Here is a 17,775-nt window from a genome sequence, read left to right as displayed (position 1 = left end):
GAGAAATGGCGCCATTCCTTGCTCACTCTCTTCGTTTACGGTTGGTGGAAGTGAACCCAGGTTTCGTCCCCAGTAATGATTCTTGCAAGGGAACTATCACCTTCTCGTTCAAAGCATCAAAGAAGTACTTCACAAGCATCAACACGTCGTTCTCTCATTTCAGGAGTCAGCTGCCATGGCACCCATCTTGCAGACACTTTGTGAAACTGGAGTACATCATGCACAATGTGGTGTGCTGACCCATGACTAATTTGTAAACATGCTGCAATGTCAATCATTGTCACACGGCAGTTTTCCTTCACTATGGCTTCAACTGCTGCAAAGTTATGTTAAGTCACAGCTCATTGTGCCTGACCTGGACGAGGAGCATCTTCCACTGAAGTCACACCATTTGCAAACTTTCTACTCCATTCATACACTTGCTGCTGTGATTAACATGCATCACCGTACTGAACCACCCTCATTCGTTGATGAATTGCAATAGGTTTTACACCTTAAGTACCCAAAGGCCGAATAACTTCCCTAGTGCGTTCACAATTGGGGCGGCCATCTTTATACTGATACTGCAATGGTATGTGTGCATCTGCACTATGCTGCCACCTACAGGCCATTCTGTAGGCTGTTAGTAGGCACGCTTACCAATTTACAGGATAACAGTGTGAAATTTCGATTTGTTATTACAAATTTAAGGTTTTCATTTAACTCACCCTCGTACAAATGCAGGTCACACAAAGACCTCTGCCTCTGTCTGCCAGGGCCATTGTCATTATTTGCAGTGACTGTTAATCAAATGTCTAATAAAACTATTATCTGTCTTTCTACATAATTATCCATAACATGTTACATTTGTTTGTGATAAAGGTCAATGGTAAGTCCTTGCAGCAAGTGTTGGACATCTGTGGCCTGTTTTTAGGTAAAAATTTCTGGCCTTTTGGTTTCCATATATCCAACATCATCTATGAACATCGTGGAGCTCCCAGTTGATTTATATATCTAGTCCCATAAAGTTCAAGACCTTACAGAAAGAAGACTATGTGGAACTAAAATTCAACTTCATTACAGTATTTGGATTTTACCATTAATGTGGCTATATTGTCCAATGACAGCTCAGAAGCAAATTAATTCCTTGCAAAACTCCATAAATTGCAGCCAAAACTGGGCTCCAAATCCCATAAGTAAACTCACAACATGTGGAAAGATTCCTACAATACCTTGATGGTCAACCTTCAATAACTTGGTCCATGAGTCTAAAACAATACCTAGAAGAAATAACCAGAAGAAACCACTCATTCTTCATAACTGAAACAGGAAGCTAATACAGATGGATACCTGGATTTCAAATGGTTTTAGTATTACCTGCAATAAAAAAAATAGATACAACCTCATAATGTGAAACCCAGGCATCATAACACTGTAATTAATGTTGAATCATTATAAGCATCAGAAACTTTGATGGTTGGAGAAGGGTCCCTAACTTACGACACAGAAAATTTTCAGGCCTGTCTACAGCAAAGAAATATGGATGTCAAGCAAATCACACAATTTAGACCAACATGCTGAGAAGATGTCTGGCACTTTCATGAGGATGTGACTGGAATTTTATGGTCACACTGCTGGAATGGACAACTCCAAACTGACCTTTAAATCAAGTACAACTGGATACTTTAATCTCACAAATTTTCCAGGAAATAGCCATTACAGAGGAAATAAAACTAGATGGAGTTACACTTAGAACTTTAACTGAGAATTATTGATTTGGAGCCAAAATCATCACTAGAACCTGTCACACATGTATAGCAGAATGCAGAGAAACTTCTGTGAGATAATGAAGAAATGTTGTGAGAAGAGAAGAAGCTAATGAGCTAATTCAGTTTATTCACATTCCTCCTGCATGACATAACATAAAAAGAAATTTAAAAATGGGTCTTATAAAGACTTCCACAGATCATGCAAAAGATACTTTCCCATATGTAGATTACTTGATGTTGAAGGTTGTTTAGTATCATAACAAGGAAGCTAGGACAGAGGAGAGGACAAACTATCCAAAGATGTACTGACCGAATTAGTGGGCTACTCGGAGAATGACAATGCAATGCAATACATTGCCCTGGTTGGAAGGAAAGCTTTCTAAGTTATGTTACCCTGGAGTTTATAAGGAAGTATGACGTTAGGTATAATGTGTTTATATTTGGTCTCACTTTTATGTAACTTGAGGGTAGTTAATCTGCACCAGTACCATTCAGTGAAAGTAATTCATGCAAATCTACTATTAGTAAACAAAAGACCACTGTAAAATGTAGTCCTATAGACCAGTGTTAATCAAGAAGTCACTATGAAGTTCCAGTCTAGAGCAAAATGAAAATATACTAGACTGCTGCGACTAGTATCAGATTGTGCTTCACCATCCATTGTTGGAAATAACATTCAGCTATGATATCTATGACCCGATTTCTTTCAGGCATGAAGTGTTAAGGGGCTAACAAATGATCATAGACATGAACATTGAATTTAAGTGGACAAAGTTACTTCACCTTCTCAGTATCAAATTAGAGCAGCCATTCAGTAATGGCTGTGACACAGATATGTTTCACTATAATGCGTGTAAGTAAAAGGAAAGCACTAAAATCAAAACTGCAGGAATGTTACAACTACTTATTAATAAAGTATAAATAACCATCATTTCAATGACATGTACCATTAACATGTAGTGTAGCAGTAAAGCTTGCTATTCCTGCCGGGTTCTGTGCACTGCAAGTGTAGTTGCCAGAGTGTGCAGCCATAACAGAGGTAATTGTCAAGATACTAGCTCTGTCACCAACTCTTGTTGTGACTATCCCCATGTGTGACGACAGCTCCTCTCCGTGAAAATTCCAAGTGATCTTAAGAGGTTTATCACCCTTTGAGACATGACAATTTAACTGGACGCTATCTCCAGTGTTGATTTCTTCGTCCAGTGAAAATGGGACAATATGTGGAAGAGCTAACACAATAAAAACTCAAAATATACTTGGTTTTAATGAACACTATCATTTGTAAAAGTCAAATCATGAATATTTCTAATTCAAATTAGAAACTGTATAAGATTCTATCTTTGACATATCCCCAGATTACACTATTTGCTTTCAACCATCAATTTTGTGACCATCTGTTATACATATTATCAACAGGATACAAGAAAAACATTCTCATCTCATCAACAGTTTCTGTTTTGTTTCATGTTCATTTCCTCCACTGATATATATACTTCCCGCTGAAATAAATTACATTTTTAAAATACTTCCTTAAGGTCTAAAAAGAAGACCATTAAACAGAAGTGAAAGAAATGAAGCAATTTTTTTTTATTACTTCTCTATTACAGTGTTTGGTTTAGACGGTCCATAGAGAATAAGCATCTATACGATAACTACTATGGTTTGATGACTTACATTTCAATACACACATATGTAATCCACAGATCTAGTAAGGTACATGTGGAAGTTTATTCACCATGTATAAGTTACAGTGATGCTATTCCTTTCTTTCTGACTGATATTTGCAGCCAGTAAAACAAAATATATGTCAAATTTCAGAACAGAAACGAAAATTGCTTCTTTTTACTTATTTTTATCATTGCATTCAATGTTCACCGACTTTAACACATAAAGAAACTGTTTAATATATGGTATTTTTGAAACATCATTTGATGGAAAATTATAATGTTTTATCCATGAGGGTTCATTTTTAACTAAGTATTCTGGCCATCCAATTGCGGCAACCTTGACACCCATCATTCCAAATTATAAGCACTTGTGTTATTGTTCATGTTTCAAACAAGGAGATCAATATGTGTAAATTATTTCTGTCTTAAAAAGATGGAAGTGTACCCTTCACTATATGAGTGATAAACTAAGTTTTCCAGTTCTAGCACCGCCTTGTGATAAAACTTGTTTCCAATTATCAACACCTTCTTAAATCAAATAATAATAACTTATGTACTGAAATACTTACCGCTCATTAATTGAAGAGTAACATTATATTTTTATTTTATTTTTCTAAAATATCAAACAATGGAGAATAAAGAATGGAATAAGGACAATATTACAAAAAGGATAGATTACAGCCCACCATATAATGGAGTTGTTGAGTCGCAGACAGGCACAACAAAAAGACCACTAAATAAGTAAGCTTTCAGTCAAAAGGCCTTCTTCTGAAGTAGATTACACACACACACACACACACACACACACAAACAGTGGTCAAGTGTGTGTGTGTGTGTGTGTGTGTGTGTGTGTGTGTGTGTGTGTTGTCTACTTCAGAAGAGAGTATTCTGGCTGAAAGCTTACTTGTTTAGCAGTCTTTTTGTTGTGTGTGTCTGTGTCTCAGCATCTCCACAATATGGGAGTAGCAGACTAACCTTTTCATATCATCATCATCTTTTGTAGTATCATATATAACAAAAATTACAGCATTTGATAAATATAGCTATGATGTGGCCATTCCATTTGAAATGGGTGACAGTCACTACTCAGATGAGATCAAAAATACAAAACCATCAGATACTGAGCCACAGTAAGAAGAACCCCAAGTTTGACACTTCTAGCTCTTTTTGGCAAGTCTACAATAGAAATGAAAGAAACATGAAAAACTCTTGTTCCCAGTCTCAAACTAAAGAAACTATGCAACCGGCAGTAACAAGAAACAGTGCGAAAAGAAAGCACTCAATCTTGCAGTGGGAGCTATACATAATCATCCAATTGTTTAGCATCAGTTAGGTCTTGTACCACTTATCAATGATCCATCAACTTTGAATCAGTCACTCACTTTCCAAATTAAAACCAAAGTGGATCAATTTCTTTTTCTGCATGCCAAAAAAGACATAATAGTGCAGGAAACAGCTTCACAAGACCATACCTTGTCTATTACTGCCATTTATTTCGTATAATTTCGCCCACAAACATTTTCAACTATAATTACAACTGCTGCCAAGCAAGGTAAAATAATTGGACAAAGGGACTTAATTAATAATGTAATAATCATTTATCACACTCTAGTTACTGATATGAGAATGAAAACATCTAGTTAGCATGTGGATTGTGTCTTACAAGTAAGAATCATCAGATCCATTTTCTCTAGTGTGACTAAATACTTTTTCAGTTTTGTTTCTGTAATGTGTATTGGAACTAGAATATGCAAAAAGCGTTCACCAATTTAATTTCATGTGTTGAATTAAGAGAGTAGCCTTAAAATAGTTTAGTACAGTGTTCAGACAAGTACATTTATTGATTGCAACATGAAGAATAATCAATGTTTTCAGCAGCAGCTGAATAAGACAGTATTGTTAAGACAGCACGGTGAGGTGCATGCGTCATACAGTGGTCTCATTCAGATGCTGTTGGAAGCATTGCTTATTCCTTGTGTTTTGATGTTGTCATCAGAAAATATCCACTAGACTAATAAGAGACTGATCTGTGGGTTTTTCCTTAAAAATACACTTTATGTATCACTTTAAAGGGCGTTAAGAGTAAACAGTAATCATTCACAATGAACAGTGTGTAAGTGCCTTTACTCTTCCATCTTTTATATTCCACCCAACAACTTCTCAGTAACACATTTAAACAACATTCTGTTACTAATTTCAAACATCAATCAACTTACTGATCACCCTAGATTACACATGAAACATCCTATTAACCATCTTTATTTCTACTGACTGCAGAGAATCATCACAAAAATGGAATTGAAAATATCTTGTAAATGACTGAGCAAAAGGCATATAGTGACTTTTAGGAGACACATTAGATACTTCCTTACACAGAATCTCACCTCACATTAATGTAAACCTTTGCACAGCTACAACATACAGTATGTGATGAAGCAAGCTGGATCTTTTTACTTCCTCTCTCGTTTTGCCATCTGCCCCCTTAAATTCATTTTATTTACATTTTTGAGTAATTATCATTAACATACATGAGCATAATCTGCATTTTCATGAGAGAGAAAGTTCCGTCCTCAGACTTTAAGAATATAGTACCAAGTCTAATTTTGTGCTTAGTTTTGTGTATGTCATCAATTTCCTAATTTGCTTTGACTATTCCTAGTTAATATCTTTTGGTATAGGGTGGAATCAGAAATTTTTTCATAACTTAAATTCTATTGTTGACTTAAAAACAAATATAAATTCTGTACTAATTATAAACACTAGGAAGAAGAACGTCTAGGACTCTTTAAGTATTTACTTTGCTCTATTCAAACACATATTAGCAAAGCCAGCCCTAAATTAATTCCAAATTAAATACCAGGTTTGTCAAAAGTATTGTTTGTGTAACTTTATCTGTTAATTTCATTATTTAAACAAATAATTCACCTTTACCTTTGTGGTAGAAGAAACTGTTAAAAAGAAGCAATGTTTTTCAGTTAATTGAATGAGTTATGTTTTAATTTAATTTCTGTAAATTAAACATCGAACAATGTACATTTCAGTGCCTGTTATTGCAGTAAGTGAATAGCCAATTTTCAGACCTGAAATCTGTATCAGTTAGAGTAACAATAATGCAGTGGAATTAGTGTTACACCAATAGACCATGTGTTAAAACAATGACAGTGTCTGTCTGAAAAAACTGTGAACTGTATGGTTACGTTTTTATTGCTCATAGATGATCAATGGCAAACTATTGCAGCAGTATGCTGACGTTTGCCTCCAAACTATTAATGAGTCTTATCAAAAGTTAACCAGTTGCGAACTGTACATATAACTGTGTAATATTGTGGGGTTGTGAACAGTGAACATAAAGAACTGTGAAAAGCAAAGCTACATCATTTACTGTAGTCGATGTTGAGCTCCTCCCCCCACCCCCTTTTTCAGCCAGTATAAAAATGCAGTATGTCGACGCCGAGGACTATCAATGAAGAAATAAAGAAGGTGAATGTCACAAGTGGCAACATTTAAGTAATGGAAAGCGCAGGATGGAATGACAAGAGTAGGAAAAGGATAGATTGCTATTCACTATATAGAGGTGGTGTTGAGTCAAAGGCACATGCAATGGAAAGTCTGCTAAACATTGAAGCTTGCATATGAAAGATTCTTCCAAAATAGGAAACACATACAAATTCACACAAGCACAACTCAAACACACACAGCTACAGTCTACAGCTGCTAGGACCTGTTTCTGAGTGAATCAATTGTGAGCAACAACCTTGGATTGGTAGTTGCGAAGAGGGGGAGGCATCAGGTGGTGAGGTGGAAGCAGCAACAGAGTGGGGACAGGATGAAGAGTCAGGGGATGGTATTTGGGGGGGGGGGGGGGGCAGGGGGATGGATGTAGAGAAGGCAAAGGGGAAAACGACTAGTAAGTGCATTGGTGAAACAGTAGCCATGTGTAATGTTAGAGCGGGAGCAGTGAAGGGGACAGGTAGGTGGAAGACAAAGACTAAGAGAATGGTGAGGTTGAGGCCAGGGGAATAACAGTAACAAAGGATATGTTGTAGATCTTCCATCTGTGCAATTCAGAAAAGCTAATGTCAATAGGAAGGACCGAGATGGTGCAGGCTATGAAGCAATCATTGAAGTGAAGCACATTGTTTTGGGTACCATGTTCAGCACATGTTTGGTTCAACCAATCTGCTAAACATCGTACCTAAAACAATGTTCCTCTCATCCACTGCCAAACTGTTGTTGAACATGCTGCCCAACACACAATGCTTTACCTCAGTACCTGCTTCACAGCCTGTAACATCTGTATCCTTTTTAGCCACACTAGCTTTTCTGAACTGTGTACATAGCAGATCTCCCTACAACCTATTCTTTGTTCCTGTAATCCCTCTGACTTCAGCCTTTGATAGGTCCTGTCCTACATCTCTCTCTCCCATTCCCAACTCCAGTGCTACACACATGTTCTATTTCACCAATGCACCTACCAGTCTTTTCCCCTTCTCCTTGCCACTCTTCTCCTGCTTCCCTTACTCCTCCTAACCCCCCCCCCCCCCCCCCCCCCACCAATTCGTCACCCGAAGTGCAGCGACATGACTGCAATTTGCAGCCTATCCTGTCCCCCACCGTATCCCTGCGTGCTTTCACAGACTGAACAACATGTTCCCCAATCCCTACTCTGCTATCTATCCCTACCCTGCTCCATGCCCCCTTCTTACCCCCACAACAGATTGTTGCTCACAATTCATGCAATCATAGATGGGCCCAAGAAGCTGGAGACAATAGCAATGTGTCTGTGAGTTGTGCTTGTGTGAATTTGTGCGTGTTTTGTATTTTGGAAGAAAGATTTTTTGTGTATATATAGTGAAGTGGCACATGAAACTTTGTCCCCTGCCAGGAATGAACCCAGGTCTCCTGCTAACTAGACACATGCATTAACTATTAAGCCCCCTTGGCACAGCAGTTCACACAACTGTGTGTATTACCCTCGCATGCCTCTTCAATCCAAATTCTCACTGCTCCCTCAGCATACTTCAAATTTCCCATTATGCACACTGTAGTAAGCAGGAGATCTGGGTTCAATTCCTGACATGGTACAAAATTTCACTCACCACTTCAGTCTGTATGCATAAAATCACATCTGTATGAGACCAATAAAGTCAGTGAAATTGTGTTATTTGTTTGTAGAAAGACTTTTGTGTGCAAAGCTTAAATGTTTAGCAGTCTTTTCATTGTGCCTGTCTGCAACTCAATGCCCTCTCTATGTGGTGAGTAGGAATCTGCACTTTTCATATTAGTGCCAACATTTATGTTTAAAAGCACACAAAGTTATAGCATTTGGCTAAAATTACACCTGGAATTTGAGAACCTGTGCTATATCACAGCCTTCTCAAAGTATATATTAACGAAAAATAATTACTGCCCACTCAAAACAATGTGACAGTAGACCAGTGTTCCCATTCATTTTGTAGTACAGAATTTTTTCAAAGTACTTTACTTTGCAACAAAGTCCAGAGACTGAATAACATGGCATCAAGGGAAGGGGGAAGGGGTGGAATGGCAATTGGGAATCATGAGAAGCCTTGCACCTTCCAAGAATCTTGTTATATAGAAATATTTTTGTCTCTTTTTTTTTCTTTTTATATAACAATCCTTCCTCTGGGGTACAGATAAAGTCCCTAATTTTTATCACTTTTGTATAATGTAAAACAGGAAGTTGTTTTTAAAAACACTGCCATGCAAGTGTAACACAAAATTAGGTTACTGGATGATAACAAGCAGAAAGGGAACAAATTAAAGCTTGGGTAAGGATAAGGTAAACAATATTATAGTCATACCATTAACATGTAACACTGCAGTATGGTTAGTGGTTCCAGCAACATTTTGGGCAGTGCATGTGTATTCTCCACTGTGACCAGCCATCACTGAAGTGATTGTGAGAAAACTTGTCCTGTCTCCCATTTTTGCTGTGCTGATACCCAAATGAGATGAAAGTTCCTTCCCATGAAAGCTCCAATATATTGTCAAAGGAACGTCACCTTTTGCCACGTAGCAGTTCAACTGCACACTGTCACCGGAGTTGGCATCTCCCTCGAATGCAAATGGAGTTATGTACGGTGCAACTAAATCAAAATTCTTGTTTCAAGTCATGAATTATTATTTATTCCTTACAAACAGAATGCAGAATAAATCTAAATATAAAAAACTAAAAGGGTCTGGGTGGGTAGGGAACAGTAATTCCAGATATGACAATTATGAACGAACACAAACAATCACTCATTTGTGACTATGTGAACACTCTCTTGCTGTTACAGAACAAAAGTTACTTCACTGGCACCCATTTAAGGGTCAGAAATTTAAGAAAACAAGAGCTTGTGTTAGTGAAATTGCAATGGAAAGAGAACTGGTAACAAAAATGAGAAGTGAATCACGTCAATAACCCAGACAATATGAAAATTACAAAATGTCAAAGAGGCTAAAAATGTTAAAATCAAATCTAACAAAGAGGAAAAGATAAGCATTTTTCTCTAAGCAAACAGTGATTAAGGTTTCAGGTTGAGTTGGACTTTTTGCTTTAACTTGGGTATTACAAGGGGCATTCAATAAGTAATGCAACTTTTTTTAAGCAAGTGGTTTTATTCAGGATTCCAATACACTATATTATTCCCCATTCTTTTGGCTACAAATCCCCATTTTTCACATATCTCCATTGAATGCAATTGTCTTACACAACCTTACTGGAAGGGCACGTACGTTCGTACGGTACCGACTGATCCACATCGGAGCTAATGTCTTGCTGCATCAATAACCTCCTCATAATCCGTGTACTACTTCCCGTGCAGTGGATCTTTCATTGGGCCAGACAGAAGGAAGTTGGAAAGTGCAAACTCTGGACTGTGAGGCGGATGAGGAAGAACAGTCTAATGAAGTTTTGTGAGCTCCTCTCAGGTGAGCAGACATGTGTGAGGCATTACATTGTCATGGAGAAGATGAAGTTTGTTTTCATTCTTGTGCCATTGAACATATTGAAGTTGTTTCTACAATTTACTAAGGGTAGCACAATAGAATTCAGAATTGAATGAGTTTTATCCATAGTGGAAGCTGTCGAACTCCATGACTGTTCCTTTATAGGGTGTAGAAAAATATCAGATACCAGTCACATATTCAGAATTGATTGTTGCACCATGAGGGAGGGCATAAAAAAAAATAGCCCCTCCAGAGTCCCAGAACACCACTGTAAAGACTTTATCAGCTGAGGGGGTTTCCGGTTTGAAGTGACAAATGCATGTTTCATTGTCTGTGACGATGTTCAACTTCTGTTACGCGGCAAGGAACCCAGCAGGCACACACCTCTGAGTACCCCAACTGGTGGACAAGTGTATCAGCACTACCAACGGAGAAGTCTAGGTGTGCAGTGAGATGTCTCTTAAATGAGAGGGTCTGCATCTTCCAACATTGCAGGAGACACAGCTGCCTGTAGCTACCTTGCATGTGGGAGATCTGACAAGTCTGTGCGACCTTTTGGCGATGGTGACAGATGTCACGCCCAATGGCTCACCGTGTTTTTCTTCACTGCCAGATCTCCGAAGAAATTCTGTAAGTACCTATGAATGTCTGTGATGCTCTGATTTTTCCAGCAAAAGAAACTCAATTACAGTTCTCTGCTATGACTGGTATTCCATTACAGACGCCATTTTGAAGGCTACGAATAGTGCCACCGCCTATCAGCTGAAGCTGAAATATTCCACAATGTCCCACAACAAATCCCACATGTTTTCAATCAGAATTGGCTGAGAAAAAATTTGTTGTATTAGTTACTGAATATCCCTCGTAGAACAGCATAACGAGACCAAATACCATTACGAGAAACTTCTTATTTGCTATCATCAATAACTCTTAAGGAAACAAATAATAAACATATTAATCTTTCAATTTCAGCGTGAGCCAAATACCTTAGACAACATAGCTTTAACACAACAATGACCAATTTATCATCAGAGATTGCTCTGAAATACAAAAAGTTTCTCTGAAAATAAGATGTAGCACAAGAAGCGCCCTAAGAGAAACGTAGGCTTGCTGAACATTATGTCAAATCATGTTACTAATTGACAGCACAACTGCTAGTATCTGCTTTTACTTCTAATTACTTTTTCAACTACATTTTCATTTGTGTCATAATCAGAGTGCTTTGAGTCGTAACACTATAACATTTGTAAACATTAAAATTCTGTTGCAACATGAAAAAGCAAAAAATATTGTCAATTTGGGAAAATAACTCTTATTTCTTCAAGTATAAGCATAAAATGAGAGAAGTGAAAGTAAACCCATAAAAAAAAAGTAATACATGAATCAATCAGCGATAGAAAATGGATTGATGTATACAGAGTACATTACAATGGCATTCACATGATAAACTGAAATATGCTGGGTTCAAGTTATTGACAGGGCATTTAGAAGCTATTTGAAAGAGGGAAATATGTCACCTCAATGAGACACCTTGCAAGTAGCATTCTGTGCTCGCATAAACTTCATGGATGGTATGGAGCTGTCCTAATTAATGTTCTCTCTGCAATTAGTGTTATCATTTGAAAATGTGAGAGATTGAAGTGGTTCAGTTTGCTGTTTTCTTGATTTTTATATGATAAGTCTAAAGATTTTTACATAAATAACAAACATATCTCAGTGTTCAAAACAAGGAAGGGTCACCACTGGCACTGATGTACTACGGAAGTAAGGGAGATTAGGGTTTACCATCTCTTCACCAGTTAGGTCATTAGCGACAGAGCACAATCTAGGATTGAGAAAAGATGAGGAAGGAAATCAGCCATGTCTGTTACAAAGGAACCATCCTAGCATATGCCATAAGTGACTTAGGTATGATATGACAAAACTAAAGCTGGATAGCTAAACATGGATTTCAACCCCATTTATTCACCCAAAAGTGAACCAACTGTCTATACTGCTGCATCATCTCTGTCACTGAAATACAGTGTAACAGCTTTTGATAAATAACTCTGGGCAGAAAAAGATAAAACAAACAAATTAACAAGAGAGGTGAGGGGGCTGGCAAGTACAAGAAAACATATATTATACAGTTCAACTGATGTAGCCTAAAATGCACAGAAACGTGCCTCCCCTAGGAAGGATCTATTAGCTTCAAAAGCTAGGTACTGTACCATTTTTGCTTTTTGATGTATCCACCAACACCACAACACATTTCACCTCTTGGAGGTAAGTACTGGCCAGAATAATTTATTAGCCTTCTTGGCTGAAGTTTCCTTTGATACATATTATACGCTTGATTATTTTAATTCATCCAAATGTGCTTTGCAACTGCTTTAGTACGATAAGTTGTTTTCCTGCATTAACATCAAAATATTAATGATTGTACAAAATAATATTTGTTTTTACATTTTTCCCAGTTTTCCTTCCTTTTGCAGTTATTTCTACATGTCATAGCACATTATTATATCCCAGCTGTTTTTCAGAGTTATAATATTGTCATGTATAGCTACAGTAAATGAGTATCCTTTACAGAAAAGTGTTTTGACACTGTTCAAAGGAACTTCAGGCAATTAAACTGTAACTGCTACCATTTTGGCTATAGATAATAGTACCATCACGGAATTAGGAAAGTGTGATTTTTCAATAGCCGAAGTGACCTCTGCTTACTAATGAATCTGCCTGAAACTGAAAATAAATTGTGTGCTTCAAACTATCTGCATAACTTACAGGATCTGATTCAACTAAATACACTTGATTCAAGTCACTGAGTGTGCTTCAAATACACTTATGCGATTCATTATCACTACAATGTAGTTATCTTTCATACTTGCCAAGGAACCGGTTTGAAAAATCGCATATATTTCTTTGGGAAAATACACAGGCTGAGTGCTGACAGAAAAATACATAGGTTGAGTGCCGACTATGCAGCTCTTTATGACCTTACTGTTATTAAGTGCAACTGCATCACTTGAATTTTGACAGTAAGTGAAAAATTGAAAGTGTGTGTGTGTGTGTGTGTGTGTGTGTGTGTGTGTGTGTGTGTGTGTGTGTGTCAGACATATCATCAACTGTCATTTACATTGGTTCTGGCTACATTGTGGAACATGCATTTCTACAGTAACTCATACATTACTGGACAAGGAAAACCAAAATAATGAGATGAAAAAAAGAAAAAGAGAACACAGAGGAAAGCTGGACAATGCAATGATCATACCATTCACGTGTAACACAGCACTATGGTTAGTGACTCCTGCAACATTCTGGGCAGTGCATGTGTATTCTCCACTGTGACCAGCCATCACTGAAGTTATTGTTAGAAAACTCGTCCGGTCTCCCAGTTTTGCTGTGCTGATCCCCAAGTGGGAGGAAAGTTCTTTCCCATGAAAGCTCCAATATATTGTCAAAGGAACATCACCTTTTGCTACGTAGCAGGTTAACTGCACACTGTCACCTGAGTTTGCATCTCCCTCAAATGCAAATGGAGATATGTATGGAGCAACTAAACCAAAATACTTGTGTAAGGGCGTGAAAAATTAGTTACATCTTACTAACCGTATGTAGCATTTTGAAATAAAAGGAAAATACAGAAACAATGAGGAAAAATAACTTTTACCCAGATTGTGGCATCACTCCCAAGTCAAGACTGACTTTAACCTAACTAAACAAAAATACTTGTGTAAATGCATTAAATAATTATTTACACCTTACTAATAGTATCCGGTATTCAGAAATTAAAAGTGGATGTGGAAACAACGAGAATAAATAATTGTAGTTGTTTCTTCCAAGTCAAAACTGACTCTAGATGATTTAACACAGTTCTCTTTCCCAGAGACAAAGGAAGTGCATAAAGAGGTAAAATACTGCAGACACACAGTCACTGTTGGAATATCCAGCAGAATGCAAATAGAGAGGAAAAATAAACAATAGCAACACACAGGAATCACATTACGTTTCACTTGGGAATCTGTTTCACTCTCACATAACAAGGACAAATGATCAAGTTACATTTCCCTCAAACCTTCAGTAATAGAACAAAAGTGAAAGCTCATATTCTTTAATATTGCATTATTAAAAATAAATAAACTAAATGAATATTGGGTGACAGCTTTAACAAAATATATGTCACAATTAAATTTTATTACAATGAAACAATAAACCATTTAAATAGGCAACAGCCATAAGATCAGTTGTAGAGTAATGTGAATTATTTCCTCATATTCAAAAATTCATATCTTTGTTCACAGTCAGATATGAATGTTGAAATTTTTACAGTACATTGCTATCATATAGTTGTACAAACGGTGCAAAAATCATATTTTTACATTCAATCCCATCTGAGATAACTAACCTCATACTTCACAAAGAATGAAAATTATCAAATTTCAAAATTTCATAAAAAATTAAGGAAACATTTGTAAGTGTTCTTGCTCTATATGAGGCTAGCAGTGTATGATATCTAACTATAAAAAAAAATAGACTCTCATAAATCACTCCTTGTTTGTTATTTTTGGGCCTAAAAAGTGGATTTTTGAAAATTTGGATACTAAACTTTGGAGGTAATTTTGACTAGTTACTTCTGAATTTAGGGTATTTTGCATAATAGAGAAAGTTGTAGAGGACACTTTTCTAAAAACTAGCATGTCAATTGCAGTGTTATAACTTAACCAAGTGCAGAGATATTTATATCTTTGCTAACGTCTCTAGACTGAAACATTGTTGCGCGCTTACAAACAGAAATGGCCACCAGCCAATAAAGGTGAAAGGTAAAACTTCTTTAGAAAACTGTTTCGAACTTCTCAATTATAGGGCAACCACATATAAAAAATTAAAATATTTAAAAATGGTCAAGCAACCAACTTAATTTTTATTGGACCACTTCATTTGGATCGACGAGCAACTCAGGCCAGTTGTATGAATGGTGTGTGTTTCTGCAAAATGGAAACTCCGGGTAGGAACATCAACAATGTACAAAAAGACAGATTGACACTTACCATAAACATGTCTTCTTCACAGTAAGAAGTAGTCTGTCTTTTCCTAAGTAGTAATCTGTCTTCATCTACATTATTGGTGTGTGTTTCTCTTTTTCTGATGAAGGCTGAGACCAAAAGCTTTATTTAAGTGTCTTTTGATTGTGCCTGTCCGCAACTTACTATGTCATTTTTATGGTAAGTAACAATCTATCTTTTCCTACATTGTTAAAGTTTACGTTAAGTGACAACAATTAGAAAAACAAAAGAACATGAGAAGCATGTACACCTTTGAAAGCAAAGCTTCTTTCTTTAACAAAAAGGATAAATAATATTGAAAAATGCAATGTATACTGTTGAAGTACAGAATGGAACCTAAAATATGAGGAGCAAGTTAGAATGGCATAGAAAATACGAAGTGGAGGAAGTGAGGTTCAAATTATTGAAATTCTTATAACATTGCACATGAGAGAAAAAAAATATTCATGTTAGATGGCGACTAAAATATACACAATTTCCTGGTAGTTAGTACACTGTAGAATGAAGATATCGATGTTAATGACAATTTTCACTGAAATACACACAACTTCCTGGTAGTTTAAAATGCTGATGACAACCTGTGGGATGGACTTTAAAATATACTGGAGCTAAGAGCAACCCACGTTGAGGCAGTGTTGTTCAAAGGCTAGTACTTAGATAATTACAGTTTGTACAAGTGTCTAACTTTGAGCCAATTTTAATGACATAAATAACAAGAAGTTCTACGCTACTTAAGTAATATGTGTCGCATTTCTATCCATTGACTAAATGAAACATAATCCTGTTCTTACAATAAAAGGAGAGTTATGATTGAGCTTGCAGGTATTCAATGACTCCTAGTTGATAGAATAGCTTGCATTCTGAAAAAAAGGCTACAGAAAATACCTGAACAGAATTGCAATGCAGTGTGAATATTCTCTTCCTATCTGAACAGAAAGCTGTTTTTCACTGCTATATTACTTTCCTAAATTAAAAAAAGAAAAACCACCAGTAATTTTAAGGAGTATCTTTCATTTGGGTGCTGATGCACTTGGTACTACTTTATATGATATCCTGTTTATCTACATCAGGCAGTTTAAAATAAAATGTACATCATGCATACAGGATGACAATAACAAAAACAAATGAAAAAAAAGGTGAAGAATGCTGAGCAATCTAATAGTCATACCATTCACATGTAACACTGCACTATGGTTAGTGACTCCAGCAACATTCTGTGCAGTGCATGTGTACTCTCCACTATGACCAGCCATCACTGACGTCACTGTTAGAAGACTTGTTCTCTCTCCAATTTTTGTTGTGCTGATACCCAAGTGAGAGGACAGATCTTTTCCATGAAAGCTCCAGTAAATTGTCAATGGAATATCGCCTTTTGCAACATAGCAGTTCAACTGCACACTATCGCCTGAGTTGGCATCTCCCTCAAATGCAAAGGGAGTTATGTATGGGGCAACTAAACCAAAATTTTTGTATGAAGGCATTGAAAATTTAATAACTTACTATGCAAGTTGCAATGTACATGATAAGATTTAATACAGAAGTAATTAGCATAATCAAGAATAAGAAACTTTATACCAAGAACTGCTGATTGCAGCAGTGCCAATACCATTGCCATGTATAAAACACTGAGTATAGATTATTCAGATCAGATGCTTCCTTGTTTATTTCAGTGAGAGCATGTGAAATAAGTAAACTATTGGGAAATGGGAAAAGGTAAAAACTGCAAGAAAAGGGGGAATTACTTAACTAAAAGGTAAATAACAACAGAAGTTTTTAATAGTGTAAACACATAAGTTGGCCACATGGCAAATGTTGTGTTCCATCAGTGAAGCTAAAGTGTGTGTGCTCTGCATATAAATGCAAGAAAGAAGCTAAAAGCTACAGAATAAAAGGTAGCTACAGCATTCAAAACACAATTAACAAAAATACAGAGGCAGAATTGGTAGCCAGAACTGAACTTCAGGAGGGGAAATATGTAGTACCACCGGCAGGCATAATGCACTGATGAACCAAAAACAACCACTGCTCACCACCAAAGTGAATGCTGTCTGGTGGCATTGTGGTAACATAGTGTGATGAGGAAGTATGTAAGTGGAGCAGGAACAACAAGTAATAATTCTAGTGATGATGTTGTTGTTGTTGTCTTCAGTCCTGAGACTGGTTTGATGCAGCTCTCCAAGCTATTCTATCCTGTGCAAGCATCTTCATCTCCCAGTACCTACTGCAACCTACATCCTTCTGAATCTGCTTAGTCTATTCATCTCTTGGTCTCCCTCTACGATTTTTACCCTCCACACTGCCCTCCAATACTAAATTGGTGATCCCTTGATGCCTCAGAACATGTCCTACCAACCGATC

General features: G+C 36.8%; 1 protein-coding gene across 24 annotated transcripts in view; it reads right to left on the bottom strand.

Annotated features, from left to right (window-relative positions):
* Positions 1-17,775, bottom strand: part of LOC126278103 (Down syndrome cell adhesion molecule-like protein Dscam2) — an 810,453-nt gene that overhangs the window by 257,657 nt on the left and 535,021 nt on the right. For 3 of the 24 annotated variants that reach the window (XM_049977977.1, XM_049977976.1, XM_049977975.1), the window contains exon 13: positions 2,696-2,980. The exons of the other annotated variants lie outside the window; for them this stretch is intronic. In XM_049977977.1, coding sequence (XP_049833934.1) covers positions 2,696-2,980 — 285 coding nt within the window. The remainder of the gene's footprint in view (positions 1-2,695; positions 2,981-17,775) is intronic. 24 annotated transcript variants of the gene reach the window in all.

Source organism: Schistocerca gregaria, chromosome 6, assembly GCF_023897955.1.
Source record: "Schistocerca gregaria isolate iqSchGreg1 chromosome 6, iqSchGreg1.2, whole genome shotgun sequence".
NCBI lineage: Eukaryota > Metazoa > Arthropoda > Insecta > Orthoptera > Acrididae > Schistocerca > Schistocerca gregaria.
This window is presented reverse-complemented; position numbering and strand designations above follow the sequence as displayed.